The sequence below is a fragment of the Mercenaria mercenaria genome, chromosome 9, assembly GCF_021730395.1.
Source record: "Mercenaria mercenaria strain notata chromosome 9, MADL_Memer_1, whole genome shotgun sequence".
NCBI lineage: Eukaryota > Metazoa > Mollusca > Bivalvia > Venerida > Veneridae > Mercenaria > Mercenaria mercenaria.
Window position 1 is genome coordinate 71,871,747 of NC_069369.1, and position 20,420 is coordinate 71,892,166.

The following is a 20,420-nucleotide window of genomic DNA, read 5'->3' on the forward strand; positions in this document are numbered from 1 at the left end:
CTATTGATGAATTGACTGTAATTCAAGAGCCATAATCCAAGAGTGCCTGGGGCTATTTGGCTGGTTATCGAACTTGGCCGAGTTATTATGCACACAAACATTGTCAGCAAGTTTGGTGAAGATCGGATGAAAACTGTTCGACTTAGAGAGCAAACATGCTTTTGGACGCTGACCGCCGTTCACATAATACGCCCCACTCTTTCAGAGACGGGCGTATAAATGTGAAGTGTGTTCACAATTTCTGAACCTCCAGAAACTCCTAGACTGACACTCAAGCTATTAAATTGCAAATGTATTCTTAACAAGAGCTGTTTGATGATAGCAACACGCAACTATTCAACAGACTTGTCAGTAAAGAAAATGAACTGAATGAATACTAATGTCAAAAACGCAAAACAGAGTTATGGAACTTGTACACTGCATTTCAGATAATATCAATTGACAGTTGTGTAAATTTTCAATCCATTCCTGTTAGTGGGTACTGAGACACCAGCTTACATACAAAAACTTAACCAAAAGTATTGGCATAATTTTGTAACACTGCCTGCGGGTGCCATCACTCGTCTCGTATTTAAAGTGCTGGTATATGCAAGAAAAGAGTTATGGTTCTTACTCATATTAACTGATGACAATAAGTTTCAAAGCTACAATAAATATTCAAGAAAAGTGAACTTAAACAAAACAAGAGCTGTCCGTAAGACAGCCAAGCTCGACTGTTCGAAATATTGTCACAGAAGCAGGAAATTATTACCCAAAATGTTAAATATCAAAAGAGTTTTAAGTTCGAAACGGGACATAATTTGACCAAAATGCATATCAGAGTTATGGAACTTGATGCTATCAACTAGTTTAATAACCCCGAAGAAACATGTTAAGTTTCAATTCCATATCTGCATTAGTTTTGGAGATAGTAACTTGCATGTAAAACTTTAACCAGAATTTTCTAAGTCCAAAAGGGGGCATAATTTGCTCAAAATACATGTTAAGAGTTATGGAACTTGACCCAGTGAGGTTGGTAACTGACCTAGAAAAAGAATAAATAAGTTTCAAAGCTATATGCCTTTTGGTAATAGCTATATGTACTTGCACGCAAAACTTTAACCAGGATTTTCTAAGTCCAAAAGGGGGCATAATTTGCCCAAAATACATGTCAGAGTTATTGGACTTGATTCTATCAACTAGTTTTGTAACCCCGAAGACACATGTGAAGTTTCAATTTAATATCTGCATTAGTTTTGGAGATAGTAACTTGCATGTAAAACTTTAACCAGGATTTTCTAAGTCCAAAAGGGGGCATAATTTGCTCAAAATACATGTCAGAGTTATGGGACTTGACCCAGTGAGGTAGGTAATTGATCTAGAAAAAGAAAATCAAATCAATATGCCTTTTAGTAATAGCTGTATGTACTTGCACGCAAAACTTTAACCAGAATTTTCCAAGTCCGAAAGGGGGCATAATTTGGCCAAAATACATGTCAGAGTTATGGGACTTGACCCAGTGAGGTAGATAATTGATCTAGAAAAAGAAAAAATAAGTTTCAAATCTATATGCCTTTTAGTAATAGCTGTATGTACTTGCACGCAAAACTTTAACCAAAATTTTCTAAGTACAAAAGGGGGCATAATTTGGCCAAAATGAAGGTCAGAGTTATGGGACTTGGTGCTATCAACTAGTTTTATAACCCCGAAGACACATGTGAAGTTTCAATTCAATATCTGCATTAGTTTTGGAGACAGTAACTTGCATGTAAAACTTTAACCAGAATTTTCTTAGTCCAAAAGGGGGCATAATTTGCTCAAAATACATGTTAGAGTTATGGAACTTGACCCAGTGAGGTTGCTAATTGACCTAGAAAAAGAATAAATAAGTTTCAAAGCTATATGCCTTTAAATGATAGCTGTATGTACTTGCATGCAAAAACTTAACCAAGGTGTGACGCCGACGCCGACACCAGGGTGAGTAGAATAGCTAGACTATTCTTCGAATAGTCGAGCTAAAAACAATCAAGAAATCTATTTATTTATTTTGTTGGGTTTAATGTCGCACCAACACAATTATAGGCCATATGGAGAATTTCCAGCTTTGATGGTGGAGGAAGACCCCAGTTGCCCCTCCATGCATTATTTCATCACGAGTGGGCACCTGGGTAGAACCACCGACCTTCCGTAAGCCAGCTGGATGGCTTCCACACATGAAGAATTCAACGCCCTGAGTGAGGCTCGAACTCGCATCGAATGATCGATGTAGGGCAAGTGATTTGAAGTCAGCGACCTTAACCACTCGGTCATGGTGTTACCCATAATCAAGAAAAAACTGATGGTCTAAGTTAAAAAGGCCCATAATTCTGACAAAATGCAAGAGAGAGTTATGGTTCTTACCCTACATAATAATCTAATAATAATAAGCAAGTGTACAAAGTTTCAAAGCTATAGCTCTTACGGAATTCAAGAAAAAAGGGCCTAAATAAAAAGAAATTCCAATTTCTTAAGTACATAAAATTTATGTCATAAATGGCCACAAATGCAGACAAGTGCATATCAGACTTATGGCTCTTGGCCTATGTACTCATATTCAAGCAAAGTGGGCCTAAACACGACTTTTAACCTAGAAATTCAAATTTTCTAAGTACAAAAACGGACATAATTATGACAAAATGCATGCAAGAGTTATGGTTCTTCGTCTACTTACTCATCTAATGATGATAAATAAGTGTTTAAAGTTTCAAAGCTGTACTGCTTATAGTTTTTGGGAAAGAGTGGAGCTAAACAAGGATTTTAACAAAGAAAATCAAATCTTTTAGTACAAAATGGGCCATAATTCTAACAAAATGCCTATCAGAGTTATGGTTCTTGGTCAATGTAATGATCTAAGTGTAAAAAGTTTCAAAGTTATAGTTGTCATGGTATTTGAGAAAAGGTGGACCTAAACAAAAATTTTAACCAATGCTGATGATCATTATCCCATTTCAAGTTGTTTTCAAGTGTTACACCTAGATACTTCGATCATGACAAAACGTTTTCTAGAGTATGATGGTGAAGTTTATAATTTATATTAATTACACACCGGATAGGGTTTTTTTTCGTGTGTAACATTAAGGATATTTTTAGCTAAAAGATTTCAGATTAAAGATGCTTATATGCAGGTAGGATAGAACCCAGACAGAAGTCCTGGGAGTTGAAATGTCAAAGGTGTCTGTTTCTGTAATAATAAACCTCTGGTGTACCCCAGGGCACAGTTCTGGGTCCAGTAGCCTCTACATCAATGATTTTGCTGACTATTTAAAACACAGTACATTAATTAAGACTCTTTGTGGATGATAGCATAATTTATAGAAAAGTTAACACTTTAAATGACTCTAAACTTCTTCAGTCTGATTTAGAAGCTGCTGCTAAATAGGAACAGTACTGGTTGATGCATTTCCTTGACAAAATAATCTGACATTTAGATTGTTTTAATACTATTTGTAACGGGGCAATGTAAACTTCAAAACTTCGAAGGACCAAAATAATGGAGTATAAGTCACGTACAGTACACAGTCATATAAAATTATTGGTTTTATCGCTTGTGCATAATCATAATGCTGTGTAGTCATGGTAAGCGTTAAGTTACGGTAATCGTGTACAGTACATACATTGGTTCAAATCACCAGAAAATTAGTAATTCAGGAGATTATTTCATATTTTTTACATAAATCAATGAGGAATTGAATACCCTTTTGATAGAGTTGGCAGACCAATGCACAGCGCATACCAATGCTTGGCGTATATCACGAATACACAAACTGACGATAAAGAAGTATGTTAAGTTACTGTTAAATTAGTTTTTAGATTCAAAATATGTAGTGTTTATGCTGAGCATTGGTCTGCCCACTCTACATGTATTTTAAAGTTTTATTTGAATTTAGGGCCAATTCCTGAATAATCAGCATTGTTAAGCGTCGGAAGCTATGAAAATTTCATCAGAAATTTCCTCCACTATTTTGGTCTTTCGAGTGTTTGACGTGAGTGGAGATATTTCCCATATGAAAAAATTATCTCAAAATTTCCTTGGATTGCGTCAAATTAGTTTGACAGATGCATTTCTATCCTGACTGATACAGTGCTTTAGGGTATAGCGGATAGCTAACTAATTTTTCCTGCATTCCAATTCAAAGAAATGAAAATAGTAGTTTTTATTCAGTATATCAGACAGAAAACATCTATTCTTCTTAAAACATTCAGCTTTTCATAGAAATCCATATGTTTTTTCTCTCCACGCCATTGTTTACATATGAGCTGATTTAGGGTGTACAGGATAGCTTTGGTCATTTTTTACATTATTAGTTTAAAATCCACATCTTAACAAACTTTCCAAGATTTCTTTACTATAGATCAGAATAATGATGTATTCTCTTTTCAAAAACATTCAGCTTTTTAAATTTCTATCAAATACTTTTCATTCACAGACGTTTGTTACATATACACCAATTTAGTCTATAGGGGATAGCTTTATTTTACATTTGATGACATTTGAATAATAACACAACAAGCAAATATTTAAAATGTATGTCAGAATGTCTGTTTGCATGCTAGTAAAAGAATGATATGAAAATTTATACAATAATTCAAGTCTAAATATAAAATTTATCGATCTATCCTCTATACCCTAAAATCCGCTATACCCTAAAGCATTGTATGCAACATCCGATTGTACTTTCTCTTTGGATGTCCAGTAATTTTCTGGGGATGGGGGTTGGGGGATGTCTTTTGATACGGACATGTGCTCAGTTTGTTAGGACTGAAGAGGGGGGCTGACCCACAAGTGTATGCACATGGCTACACGCCTGAAAATTATTCTCTGCTTTAAATTTTGTTTTCGGATTTTTGTGATATGTAGTAAATATATCATATATCAACCTCGTGAAATGGTAGCAATATATAAAAAAAGCTTCTTTTATGCCCATGTCCACTATTTTGTTAATTATTTGAAATGACATTAATTACATCGCGAAAACTGACAGCAAAAAACACGCACCTGTCAAAACAATTATCTGTCAATTTTTGAAACGTACCTTTCTTAGTGCTTTAAGTTCCGCCGTACCGAGCGATTTCCTCCGCTTTCTTGATGAAAGTACAGCTGAGAATCCACAATTTTCTACGCCAAAACTACGATCTAACTCATCTGTCTCGTCAACGTCTTGAAAGTCCCGCTTCCGTTTCCTATTCGTCGCGTCCATTTTGAAAATAAACAATTATGAAGTGCACCACCTAGCGGCTACATCAAGGGGAGTTGATAAGCGATGTTTTTTTCCGGTTCACTGCACCGCCAGTATTTGTTTAAGGAGTATTTATCAACACTATAATCTTTGACACCTTAGTTTGTATTTGTTCATCGTGATAGATATCACGCGTCTAATTGCATTGATAATGTTGATAAACATACATTATAGGAGATAATGATAACAATAATGCCAAAATTAATAGGTAAATACAAAGATAAATAAATAATAGACGGATGCCCACAGGCACAGGGCAGGCATTTAGATCTAGACAACATTCATTTATAAATTAAAGTACTTCTGATTTATGTCATTTCCATTTCGGATATACGTTTATGTTTAGTTCCCGCACCAAGGTGTTCGTTGCTTCATAATAATAATGATAATGATGATGATGATGATGATGATGATGATGAATTTACGGTGCGAAGGAAACTCATTAAGACAACACATAATAGGAAAACACAATACATTTCTAATTAAAGCCTTTGGGGTCTTCTTCAGCCCCTCGATATATCTTAATATTATTTCGGAAGACAGTTGCACTGGAAAGCCCGGAACGATCACATGCAAAAAGGGGGCTAAAATTAAAAAAAGAAACTAACATACTTCAAAGCGACACAACATTAAAATCTACAAATCGCATAGGATTTCTACATAAAAAGAATAATTTACAACTACATGTGTGTCCACAGGTCACTTCTTATCTCTATACTGTATTGTGTTACTTGTTGACAATGCAAGACTACTAGTAAATAAACATTCATGTTACCTTGGTTAACGGTTATGGCGAGTGCAAAACTTCAATACTGAACAACATTCCTATAAAACTAGTTTCATGACTCAAGGTCACATGCGTTCCAACACAAATGCGGCAGAAACACTTAGGCCTTTAATACATGTTGTTTTTAGGCCATAACTCTGGTATGGGTGAGCGGAACCCAAAACAACGTCCCAGGCGCACAACCGTTCACATGACGTGCAGTAATCCTGTACGGTTTTATGACTCTAGGCTAAATACTGTTTGAGATACCTACACTGCAAACTTGTACGACGTATAAGTCGTACAGACGTACGGATTGAAGGGCAAAATTCCCATCATCCCGCCCCTTTCCCCACTCCTTCACACACAAGATGAGGTAGGGCACGAAAATACTTCGTCTGAAAGATTTATAGAACATTTGTCTTATTGCATTTTTTGACACATTCGTGCTATCTATAATAGAATAATTGATTTTTTCTGCTTTTCTGCTGAGCTATGCACATTGAACAAAATGAAATAAAATAAAATAATAAAATGAGTGCTGACACTTTTTTATGTTTCGTTTAGAAGTAAGAAAGCTATCGCCGTTTTTCGAAGATTACTGTTCTCGGTTGTGGCATTGACACAATGCTGAATTAAGCACAAGAAATTTTTGAACGTTTCTGTCAATGATGTCTGTTCATATCAATAAATATCAATGTTATTAGGGCCTAGCCTATAAGAAATAAATAGAATGATGAATGTTGATTTTTTCACTGTTATAAATCTGCCAGGTTGTGTTCTCATTTTTAAACCTAGTGCATTTCTAAAGCTGAAACGCCGTTTTCTGACGTCATTACGTCTGCATTCTTACGTCAACAGTAACGTAACGTCATGTCGTCAACGTTTGCAGAGCGCTAGCAACGACTGAATCTAACAGTCAACAAATACACGCAGAGACAATGTTTCGACAATTTTACGCAGAGCAGAAAATGGCAGACCCTAGAGACAGTTGGTATACACCAAATCTGCTTTACAATATTCATTATAGTAAGTAATCATTGAAATATTTACATAAAAATAGAGCAAATCTAATTATTTTGAATTGACATAATCCTGGAATCGTCCCCTGTCAATACGGAATGAATGAAAATACACAAACAATACTGATAATAATAGAATCTAATAATAATAATGATGATGATTATTATTATTGTTATTATCATTATTAGAATCTATTATTATTATGAATTAGTAATAGTAAGTATTAAAGTGATAGGTTCGGATGTGTAATGATGTTAGTAGAAACATAGTCTTCGTAGTAGCAATGTCAGCACGTAAAATAATAAAATAATAGATAAATTAACTTCTGAGTAGGACCGTGTCTGTTGTTGTTTATTTTTGGTTGCGTTTTAAACTTCAAAAGGATATTCTTATAGATATATTTTTCAAAAATAAATATTGTGTTTATATGAGCCGCGCCATGAGAAAACCAACATCCGCGCAGTCTGGTAAGGATCCATGCTGTTCGCTTTTAAAGCCTACTGGAATTGGAGAAACTGTTAACGAACAGTATGGATCCTGACCAAACTGCGCGGATGCGCAGGCTGGTTTGGATCCATGATGGTCGCAAACCCATTATGTTGGTTTTCTCATGGCGCGGCTCATATGTATAATACTTAAACTGACCCGCTTCCCTATTTCGTAATAAGTAGATAAATATTATTTATCTATTTTTTATCTAGTTGTGATTTTGTTGTTGATGTTGTTGCTTTCTTTAAACAGAAGGCAACATTGAAACTTATGCTATGTAATATGTTTCAAAAACTGTTATATGCCTTTGGTGTTGCTTTCTTCCGCCTTTATTGAACTACAATCTTTGTTTGTGATATTTACGACTATGCAAGAATTGAAAGGTGTATATATACAACCTGGAATTACTACTCATACCATGTATCTTGGTTTTCTGTGTACTGTACCATTATGTTGAACGGCCACATTGTGTATATGGCGATTAACATTATTTATGTTTATACCAATAAAATCTTTGACTTTTGACTTTTATACTGTTATCTTTTTGCGTTTTGTACCTTAAGTGAAACCGCTTGCTCCTCTATCTCTGCTCCGTAAAGTTTCTAAATTAGATAAATAAAGTTGTTTTTTTTCATCACACATGTATATATTACCAGTATTCAAACAGTTATTACAGGACGCTAAATTCGCAAAACAAAAACAATCAAAACGCTTATTAGAAACTTATAAAAAAAATGTAATATTGTGTAAATTTTAGATAAACATATATTCTGTATTACCTTCTTCCGGTTAGGCTTGTTCATGCAAACAAGTATGCATTTTATACAGGTACTCAGTGTATATGAAGCTATTTAACGGAAGAAAGAATAACAGTAGTTTATTTATTTATATGTAGAATGCATTTCCTTTGATTTTTAGAACGTAAATTTGCATTCGTAATTTCAGCAGAGCTTGATATTTTTTAGCAAATAAACTTGATTTTGACATGAAAATGCATTTTGTTATACATTTCAATTTCAGGACCACCGAAGCCACCATCACCACCGAAGATGATGGTAGTTACAAGGGAGTTCAACCCAAGTGTCTGTACTTGCGGCGAACACGGTTGTGTCCCTCACTACAGGATGGAGAGGGAAGTCATTTGGTCAAATAAAGAAGTCAGGAAAGAGGCAGATATAAATGTAAAGGAAGTGATTCAAGCTGAAGCAGATGCCAAGCCACAAATGGAAAGCTTCTCAGACTTAGAAGATGACAGTAATGAAGACGAGGAGGACGATGCTAATGGTAAAGATGGCGAAGAATGGAAAAACGATGAATCCTCTGGAGACAGACTTGGTGATATCAAAGAAGCTGATAATCTCACGATCATCGCAAAATATGATGCAGATAGTTTACCTAGACGTGACGACCTTACCAAGCAGAGCAAAACAGAACATGATGTGGTGCAAGCAATTAGTGTTTCTTCTATTAAACCGGATGAAGACTACGAAGAATTTGGTTCATCCTTTGGCATCATGAGTGTGTACTGTAGTAGTGACCTGCATAAATGGTATTTGAATATCATCATTATTATTATTATTATTATTATTATTATTATGATATTATTATTATTATTATTATTATTATTATTATTATTATTATTATTATTATTAAAGCAGTTTTAACATCTTAATTCTTTTTTTTTTTATCATTTTTTATTTTCATTAATCTACGACACACACATTATATAAGGTGACCTAAATAGAATACCTATATATCATGCAATTTCAAGGAAACAAATAGTATTTATTTGTGAAATATTCCAGTCGCATTTAGTTTTGTATAAAGCTAGATTACTTATCTAAATTGTCTAACAGATACAAACCGAGCTAAATATAAAAATAAATTCATTGTTATTTTCTCTTTTGTTGCAGGAACTCGATGGATGATTCAGTGACTGGGTGAAGCATGTGAAATATTACAGATTATAATAATTTATCAAAATATTTTGTTTTAACATTTCCCGTTAAATAAATGTTCTTATTTTATGTGGCTTTCATTTTTGGTTCATTACCAGGAATAACTTATTATAAAAATTGATGCAAGGGAGAGAAAAATATAATTTTTGCAAGATTTTGCATGAGATAAAATTGCTGCTCTTCGATTAAGACTTTCTGTTCGACCCACATTTTCCGTAACAAAGCTCTTTTTTACGTCATATTATTCTGTCTACATCTGAACTGGATATATTTGTAACTAATAACGTAAAGTAATAACAGAGATAAAGTGCATGAAGTGTATTAGACTGGCATCAGTCGTTAGAGTCATTAAATGTAAAGCAACCGGCCATAAAATCAATCCTCTCTGATACCGCTTTCTGAACTTTTTTTTACATTATCTCTTGCCTCTGTTGAGATGAGCCTAGACAGAAAATGTTTTTCTGAGAAAATATCAGTGTCGCTCAGTATGATGAAATTAATATTATTACAGATTACTTTATCTCAACAGACTTTGTAAGTCTAGAAGTGTATCAAAACATTAAATAACAAGCGGGGCAATATACGCCTGAAGGGTTATATCAGAGGAGGATGGGAGCAAAATTTAACGAACATTTTTTTAACAACAAAGGGAAGAAATTCTAAAAAAAAAAATTCTATGTCCACAAAAAAATCCCTACCAGGTGCAGATATGTCAAAATACACCTGAAAATTTGAGGTATTATCCATGATGTACCATAGAAAGGGGTCTCGGTTTTTCCCTACGGCCAATAATAAAAAAGTTACAAAATAAGCTATTTATAGTAACATAAAAGGGAAGTAATTAAAAAAAATATTGTAAGTGAACAAAAAAACAAAGGGATCTGCCAAAACAAGAGCACCGCAATGCAGAGCAATATACACAAGAAACAAAGTCATATGACCTTTGACCCCTAAGTGTGACCTTGACCTTGAAGCTAGCCATCCGAAACATGCGCTCTGCACGTCGTTTAGATGAGGTGAACATTTGTGCCAGGTTTCTTTGAAATTCTTCAAGCAGTAACAGAGCGGACACGAAACAAACTGATAAGACCTTTGACCCCTAAGTGTGACCTTGACCTTGAAGCGAGCATGCGTTTTGCATTCTGATAGAACTCCTTTATTAACAAAAACAACAACAACGACGACAACACAAAAAGCTTCGAATTTGTTGCATAAAACTATACCGCTCTTTGTGTAAAATAAAGCAATTTCATTTTTTGGACAGTTTTGGAAATATCGAAAGATGTCCGTATTTATTTGCGTCGTCTGTAGATCCTTTTATGTAACAGAATCGCCCTTTTCATACCGAGTTTTTTTCCGAAGACTGCCGAGCAAAAAACAAACGTTTACAAATAGAAAGTATACACAACTTCAGATGTAAAAAACAATGATGTGAATAAAATGATTAATTAATAAAAAAAATATCAAATCGTTTCATCACAGATTAATTCCATGAATCAAATAATTAAAGTACACATGTTCGCTCTCGAACCCTTTTAATACTGCATGTGAACCAAATTTTGATATAGACCGGTCCGCTAATTTGGGAGAGGGATAACGACAACAGGCCGCGCATGGTTGCAAAATGCGCATGCGTCAATTGGTTACTTTTTATAGATGTCGGAAATTCCAACATTTATACATATCATTTAAATTCCATATTGTGACGTATCCTACCGTACAATATGACTTAGTAGGGTTGTCAACGTTATGTACAACAACAAAATGATTATAAGCCTGAAATTTGTCTCATTTTATTTTTTCCGTTTATGTGCCTTGAAACTATCAAGTGGACACTCTGCGGATAAATACGATGTAGTAGTTTCATATAACTGGAACTGGTTAGTGCAATTTGAATTCGTATATTTTAGTCTTATATACTTACACCATGGAAACTGCAACGTTTTTATAGCCAATTTTGTTTCAAAATAATTAATTACATTGAATAGAAAGTTGAAGTATGGTTCATAATATTCAATTCATGTAAAGAGGACAAGTAGAACAAACATACAATAAACAAAAATCGCCAGCAGAACATTTAAAATAATGTTTTCAATAGAAAACATTATGCAACAAAACTCCCTGTTAACTTAGTGTTTCCTTTTGTAGACATCATTGCTTTCAAGTTAAAATTGTTAGTTAGACATGATGCACTTCAGAGGAAGCAAAACAGCATTTATTCCCTTGACCCTAATTATGATGTTTATTTGATTAAATGATTAAAATTCTAAATTCTAATCTTAATATCTCTTTTAGAGTTTATTTTAGCCTTTAAATTCACAGTCATTGCCCTTATGATAACTAACGAGAAAACTGAATCCGGTTCTCTAAATTCAAACTATGTTTGAAGTGGATAAAATGTGTAAGTGAACCGGGTAGCTCGTCAAAAGAGTTCGTCCAGTAAGCGAAAGGCCCCGTGCGAGTCCTGGTTACGCTGTACAGTTTTTCTCACCCAGTGACATATCCTCCATGAGCAGCCTTAAGTCATTACGTGGCAAAAAAAACGGTACAATAAAATTTACTTTTTGTGGCAACATACACTGAAATGGCTGCTAGTTCAATATTTGACATATATATGAAGATAAGGTATCACAATGCTTTCATACGGCACGCACGCACCGTTTGAAATTATTAATGCTATAATCGAAATGGTATACACAACAAAAGTTTAACTGAGCTGAATTTGATCATATTTGCATCAGTGTTGTTCTACAAACGTTGTTTTTGTACTGTTTTGAAATTTTACTTTAGCCATGCACCCACTTTTGTCATGTCAAGCCAGATCTGGATACTTAAATATTGTATACTCTCCTACGTTTAAGCGAGATTCAGATTCACATTTTATTTTCAAGTGACCCGCTACTGGCAGTGATCTGCTATTGATGAATTGACTGTAATTCAAGAGCCATAATCCAAGAGTGCCTGGGGCTATTTGGCTGGTTATCGAACTTGGCCGAGTTATTATGCACACAAACATTGTCAGCAAGTTTGGTGAAGATCGGATGAAAACTGTTGGACTTAGAGAGCAAACATGCTTTTGGACGCTGACCGCCGTTCACATAATACGCCCCACTCTTTCAGAGACGGGCGTATAAATGTGAAGTGTGTTCACAATTTCTGAACCTCCAGAAACTCCTGGACTGACACGCAAGCTATTAATTGCAAACGTATTCTTAACAAGAGCTGTTTGATGACAGCAACACGCAACTATTCAACAGACTTGTCAGTAAAGAAAATGAACTGAATGAATACTAATGTCAAAAACGCAAAACAGAGTTATGGAACTTGTACACTGCATTTCAGATAATATCAATTGACAGTTGTGTAAGTTTTCAATCCATTCCTGTTAGTGGGTACTGAGACACCAGCTTACATACAAAAACTTAACCAAAAGTATTGGCATAATTTTGTAACACTGCCTGCGGGTGCCATCACTCATCTCGTATTTAAAGTGCTGGTATATGCAAGAAAAGAGTTATGGTTCTTACTCATATTAACTGATGACAATAAGTTTCAAAGCTACAATAAATATTCAAGAAAAGTGAACTTAAACAAAAAAACAATCAAGAAATTTATTTATTTATTTTGTTGGGTTTAATGTCGCACCAACACAATTATAGGCCATATAGAGAATTTCCAGCTTTGATGGTGGAGGAAGACCCCAGTTGCCCCTCCATGCATTATTTCATCACGAGTGGGCACCTGGGTAGAACCACCGACCTTCCGTAAGCCAGCTGGATGGCTTCCACACATGAAGAATTCAACGCCCTGAGTGAGGCTCGAACTCGCATAGAATGATCGATGTAGGGCAAGCGATTTGAAGTCAGCGACCTTAACCACTCGGTCATGGTGTTACCCATAATCAAGAAAAAACTGATGGTCTAAGTTAAAAAGGCCCATAATTCTGACAAAATGCAAGAGAGAGTTATGGTTCTTACCCTACATAATAATCTAATAATAATAAGCAAGTGTACAAAGTTTCAAAGCTATAGCTCTTATGGAATTCAAGAAAAAAGGGCCTAAATAAAAAGAAATTCCAATTTTTTAAGTACATAAAATTTATGTCATAAATGGCCACAAATGCAACAAGTGCATATCAGACTTATGGCTCTTGGCCTATGTACTCATATTCAAGCAAAGTGGGCCTAAACACGACTTTTAACCTACAAATTCAAATTTTTTAAGTACAAAAACGGACATAATTCTGACAAAATGCATGCAAGAGTTATGGTTCTTCGTCTACTTACTCATCTAATGATGATAAATAAGTGTTTAAAGTTTCAAAGCTGTTTTTTTTTTTTTTTGGAACTGCTTAAACGACAGCCCGTTTATTGACGATTATTACATATAGACATATATTTTTAACAGTTTACATCAAGACACAAAAAGCATTACAAAATACAGCTCATACTTTTCTAACATATTCTTCTACTTAAGTTATTTCTTTTCAAGTCGAAAGTGTCTAACAGTACATGTATTTTAGAAAGTCTTTAAGAACGTGTGTACATAAATTTTTGTTTTCGAGAAACTTAATAAGTATTAAAATATCAGTATACAAGATATTCCAAATGTTCAAATGTTTCATTCTTCTTTCACTCAAAAAATACGATTTATATATGCAGTATGAAATTGTGTTTAATAGTAAGTTAATGTCATTATACTCCTTAAATTCTATCTTATAACCAACTATTATGCTTTTTAAATTTTTAAAAGATTTATTAATTCCACATTTTCTGAAAGTTTTGTCAATTTTAGACCAGAATGAATCTAAGTATTTGCAATTGAGGAAAAAATGGTCATAATCTTCGAATTCATTGCATAATTTGCAACAAGGATTACTTTCAATATTCCATTTAAACAAGTTTGAATTAGTTGCGAGTATTCTGTGTACGGCTTTATATTTGAATTGTTTTATTTTGTTGTCAACATTACATTTATTCAAAATATAGTAGAATGAATTCCAGTTAATTTCACAGGACAGAATATCTTCCCAGTATTTATGTATATATGGTTTTGTAAATTTTGAAGAAACAAAGATATTATATATATCTTTGTTCTTGGTTTCTTCGAGAAGTTTGCCTTTGATACGAATATCGTAATATGTTTTAACTTTAGTATGCACAGACGTTTCGGATTTCATATTATGTTTCCATGAATTAGGCAAAGATTGTTTAATGATATTAATTTCTGCGATCCAATTTTGCTTTCTGGTTATTTTTTCATAGATAAAATTTGGATCTATTTCGCCATTGTTTGAAATAATGTCATTTACAAAAATCAAATTAGAGTCAATCCACGCTTTGAAAAACAGGCACTTCCCTTTGTGTTTAATAAATCTGTTTCCCCAGATAAATTGCTTGCGAATGTCATAAAAAGTGTGTACTTTCTCTGTTTTATCATCTTTTTGTTTTATTTCTATCCAAGTTTCAATTAAATCTTTATAAAATAATGGGATTTTCAAGTTTACGTTTGGAAGGCTTTTAACTGAATCTATATTAGTATTGAATATAAGAAGATTTTTACCATACTGGTTTAAGAAAAAAGATGGTATTACTTTCCAATTTGCATTTTCTTTTGTTTTTAAGTTTTTAACCCATTTAACTGTCATGGTTTTATAAAAGGAGTAAATATCTATCATATCTAACCCTCCATCTAATCTGTGACCTATTGTTGTCGTTCGTTTTACTTTATCATTTTTTCCATTCCAGAGAAATTTAAAGAACACTGAGTTGAATTCACTTAATATTGTTTTAGGTGGAACTGTATTCTGTAGTAAATATGTTATTTTTGGTAACAAGATAGACTTAATTATCAGAATTTTACCATACATAGTAAGATTTCGTTTATTCCATGCGTTTATAAGTGATTGACATGTGTTTAATTTTGAATCCCAGTTTAACTTGTCACATTCTTTTGAATCATTTCCGAAATGAACACCTAAAGATTTAACATATGAATTAGTAAATGGTATTTGTTCAAAAAAGTCAAGACTTTTTGTTTTAGAACGTCCTATCCATAAACCATTTGTTTTACTTTTATTTAATTCTAAACCAGAATATTTTCCAAATTCATCGATAATTAATATGGCTGTGGAAATATCATTTCCGTTTTTTAAGAATAAAGTGGTATCATCGGCTAATTGAGTTAATTTTAGAGTTTGGTTAAATTGACTGTCTTTAACGGAAATACCTTGGATATTTTCACATTTTCGTATCTTTAAAGCTAAAATCTCGGCAACGATTATAAATAAGAGGGCTGACAATGGACAGCCTTGACGAATTCCTCTAGATATTTTGAAGAAATCAGATTTCCATCCATTATTTAAAATACAACTTGAAATATTCGTATAAAGCACTTTGACCCAGTGTAAGAATGATGTTTTAAATCCAAATTTTCTTAGAACTGTAAACATGAAATTCCATTCAACCGTGTCGAAAGCTTTTTTAAAATCTAAAAATAGAATAGCCCCGTCAATATTTAAAATATCTGTATAGTCTATAATGTCTTGAATTTGTCAAATGTTATATCCAATGTATCGATTCTTAATGTATCCTTGTTGATCTAAACTTATAATATAAGGAAGAACTTTTTGTAGTCTTTTTGCTAGGACTCTAGCTGCAATTTTATTGTCAATACAAAGCAATGAAATAGGTCTCCAATTCTGCAAATTTTCTGGGTCACCTTTTTTGTAAATTAATGAAAAAATACCTTGTTTTTGACTGTTTGAAAGTTGACCCTTTTCGTATCCTTCGTTTAATGAATACATAACAAGTTCTCCAATCAGATGCCAAAATTTCAAGTAAAATTCAACAGTTAATCCATCTAAGCCCGGGCTTTTGTTTAGCTTCATATCTTTTAAAGAATTGAAACATTCATTTATTGAGAATTTGCCTTCGCATAATTCTGCCTGTTGGTTATTTAGTCTTATGTTTTCTGTAAGCACTTCATTTATATAAGAATCGCAGTCTTTACTATTTATATCTATTTTTGAGTCATATAATGTTTTATAAAATTCAACTTCTGCTTTTAAAATATCTTCAGTTTGAGTTACTGTTTTGTTATTAACTTTTAATGATGTAATAACTTTTCTCACTTGTCGCGATTTTTCTAAACTATGAAAATATTTAGAATTTTGTTCTCCTTCTTCGAGAAACTGCACCCTAGCTCTTATTTGGGCACCTCGAGTTTTGAAATTATATAATGATTCGATTTCATTTTCAAGACTATTGATTTGTTTTCTTATCTCATCATTTAGCTGATTCTCAGATAAAGAAAGTAGAGATTTTAGTTCTATTTCTAGCTTTTGGATTCTATTATTCCTTTGTCTAGCTTTTAATTTTGAAAACTTTATAGAATATTCTCTTATATCTAATTTACAGAGTTCCCATTTTGTTTGATAATTTTCAGTTTGTACAGATTTTATAGAATTTACTATTTTAGTTATATTTTCTATATATTCATCGTTATTTAATAGGGAGTTATTAAACTTCCAAAACCCTTTTCCTCTCCTATTTGGTATTCTAAGTTTTAAAGAAATTGCCATGTGATCTGTACACTGAATTAGAGCAGGTCGTATATCACAACTTAACGTCATTGGTATTAAAGTTTCCTCAATCAGCCAAAAATCAATTCTACTTTTTTTGGTACTGTTTTTTCTTCTCCAAGTAAACTGACATTTCTCACTGTTTTTGAATTTCCAAATATCTTTTAAATTATGGGATTTTATGAGACTTTTTAAGTTTGAAACAGGTACTGATTTAGGTTTATATTTATTGGATTTGTAAATACGATCATTCACTGAAAGAACATCATTATGATCGCCTCCTAGGATTTTTACACCTTGACTAAAATTTATCAAGAGCTCAGATATTTCTTTGTAAAAGGAGTTTCTGTGCTTTTTATCATTTGGCGAATATACGCATAAAAGTGTGAAAACATTTTCATGGAGTTCAATGTTTAACAAAACATATCTGCCATTTGTATCATAAGAATCATCTATTTTACTGTACTGAAGTGATTTCTTTATTAAGATAGAACAACCTCTACTGTTTGAATTTCCAAAAGAGTGAAACAAATCCCAATTACGAAACTCATCTTTCAATAGAATTTCTAAGTCACTCGAATAGTGTGTCTCTTGTAAGAAAGCAATATCTGTTTTCTGATAACTCAACCACTGAATTAATCGTAGTCTCTTATTTCTGTCTCTCAGACCTTGCGTATTTATCGAAACAAAATGTAAAAATGGTACATTATCTTTTGTAGTCATTGTGCTAAAAAGGATTTTATATATCATGCATGTGCATAACATGCACGTAAATTGAATATACATTTTGTGTACACAATAAACTTACACAACAAATATTTGCAAAATACACTTCCATATATAAATATAAGTACATGCACACTATTTTCCTATTCAGTATTTTCAATATCAAACTAAAATCATAAATGATGTCTGGCACGAACTTTTCGTGCATCACAAGAAATTTCATCTCACTGTATAATATATAAAGATACTTCCGACTACAACTGTAATCACTATTAACTGGCATGTAACCTGAACACAGCATTCTCATAGTAGTCGATGAAATACTTGTATAGCGGATAAACTTGTATTTTGTTAAAATATTCGAAAACCTTAAAAGCAATTTGGTTTTTTGATGTGCAAGTTTCACGAAACAAAAAAGAAAGCTTTTACATCCAACCATTGCTTGTTTTGACTTTGTAAAAAACACACACGACAAGTTTATTCTTTTTTTAAAAAAAAGAAAGATCATGTTACATGTGCATATGCCTAAAATAAATGTGCATATCTTGATTAATTTTATGATTAACATTCTTAAATATTTTCAATAAGCACTCATTTCTAAACATATGTATTTTGTATGTAAAATTCAACGTAATGTTAAAGATATGTGGTAATAACACAGTGCCAAGGTCGGGCAATGTGCAATATAAGATTTTATTACGCATGTATATTCCCATATTTATACCGAATGAATAGTACTTTTTTGTGCAATACTAATTAATCAATCGTTTCATATTTCACACATATTTATTTGTCTTTAACCTCTATAGGTTATTTTTATTTATAAAAACTGTTCTATAACAAGAGTAACCAAGTTTACTGAATTCAGAATCGATTTTCAATTTCATAGTCCGTTGAACAAAGTATAAGTAAGAGAAAAAAACAGAGTTATTTGCTTTTTTTCTTCTTTGTTGCAGACGCTGCCTGTTGCTTCTCACGTAGCTCTTCGGGGGGTGTTGGGGGAGTTCTGTCCGTTACATTCCGCTGTCGACCTTGATTTGGCGTGATAAATTTGTCCATGGACTGCTGCACGCTTTGATTGAATACAATACTAGTACCTCGGCCTGCGCATAACTTAGGCTGAGGGCTTTTTAATGTTTGTTTTTCAGAAACACTTTTCAATGTGGTTCTAGACTCGTCAGATCGGGACGACTCAGCATCGTCGTTTTCATCCTCCTCAGCGTCGTCGAAAGATTGACGGTCGGATTCGGTAGATACACTGTCTGAATCAGGATCGCTGAACTGACAGTCAAGTTTTTTATGTCCGGATTTAAAACATTTTCCACAAACCCAATCGTTACTACACTCATTGAACACGTGTCCTTCCTGGAAACATTTTGTACACTTTTTTGGCCTATTATTTTCCCGCTTTTTCTGACCAAAATGTAGGACGCGTCCCACAAATTTACTGAATGTCATGAAGTCGGGTAGAGGTTCCTTAAGGGATGAGGCCTTGACATATACTATTCTGTCCCCAGTTTCACAGTTAGTGACTTTATCGCCTATTCTCAGTTTTTCACGGAAATGGGATGTTACCTCCAATCCCTTCAGTATGAATTCATTGGTAATAATCTCATCATTCACCGTAAGTGGAATGTTTTTGACACATACTTTTGTCAAGCGTTCACTTTCTAACCAGTCTGGCGTTCTACTTTGAATGGGAATTACCCTACCCCTTAAAGGTACCCCTTCGGACACTAACTTAACTTTATCTTCTAAGTTGTCTACGTATATACGCCACATACTGCGCACCCTCTGTAGCCCTTTAATGTGACTAGCATCAATTCTTTCTCCGATGGCTTGATATAACTCTGCGTGCGACAGCCATTCGGCTCTTAGTGGGCGTCTCGGACCAAACAGACTTGTCTCGTTCATGTATACCAACGGTACAGGCGTACTAGCCGTGTTTCTATTGTCCATACTATCTGGGTCGACTGACATTTCAAGATTTTCACAATTTTTCTAAACAAAATAAGACAGTACCTTGGCTCAAACTATCCAATATATCAATTTATGTCCAGTTTGTACACTTTTAAACCATGTATTCACAAAATTCACTGTTTTATCAATCTGACTAAAGTACATATCCTATTACGCTACGCATAGGATCTGAAAACGACCTATTCATTGCCTCGTTCTGACGGCTCTTTCGCTAGCCAATCAGAGCCTAGCTTACAACATCTTGCAAATCTACATGTAGCATTGACTTTTGATATTTACAATTCTTATGTCGTAATGTATCAGATAGCCGGTTAGCTCAGTCGGTAGGCCACTTGCTTTGTAAGCGAGGGGTCCCGGGTTCGAGTCCTGGAATAACCGCATATTTTTCTTATCCTTTGACAATCGAACAAGTCGTCTGATTGGATAACATAAAAATAGCAATAATGGAAATCCAAAATATACAGAAGACGAATGTGAATGGGTCGTTCTCAGATCTTCGTTTAGAAGATCAAGTACTTTAGTCAGATTGCTGTTTTATAGACTGTCTATCTGGAATTTTACGATCTTTTTGCAGAGCGAGAAAAAAACACCGCCATGGCGATGTCGCTTACAACACAACTCAAAGCTGTACTGCTTATAGT

General features: G+C 33.7%; 1 protein-coding gene across 1 annotated transcript; it reads left to right on the forward strand.

Moving 5' to 3' along the window:
* Positions 1-6,914: 6,914 nt before the first annotated feature.
* On the forward strand, positions 6,915-9,560 carry LOC123548110 (uncharacterized). Its single transcript, XM_045335343.2, has 3 exons — positions 6,915-7,050; positions 8,554-9,082; positions 9,447-9,560. The coding sequence occupies exons 1-3, from the start codon at positions 6,963-6,965 to the stop codon at positions 9,475-9,477; spliced, it is 648 nt and encodes a 215-aa protein (XP_045191278.2). The 5' UTR covers positions 6,915-6,962; the 3' UTR covers positions 9,478-9,560.
* The last annotated feature ends 10,860 nt before the right edge of the window (positions 9,561-20,420 follow it).

Excerpts from the sequence above, each read along its gene's own strand:
- LOC123548110 (XM_045335343.2), top strand. The coding sequence starts at position 6,963 with ATGTTTCGACAATTTTACGCAGAGCAGAAAATGGCAGACCCTAGAGAC. Across the intron at positions 7,051-8,553 it reads GCTTTACAATATTCATTATA|GACCACCGAAGCCACCATCA; the intron begins GTAAGTAATCAT and ends TTTCAATTTCAG. Across the intron at positions 9,083-9,446 it reads AGTAGTGACCTGCATAAATG|GAACTCGATGGATGATTCAG; the intron begins GTATTTGAATAT and ends CTTTTGTTGCAG.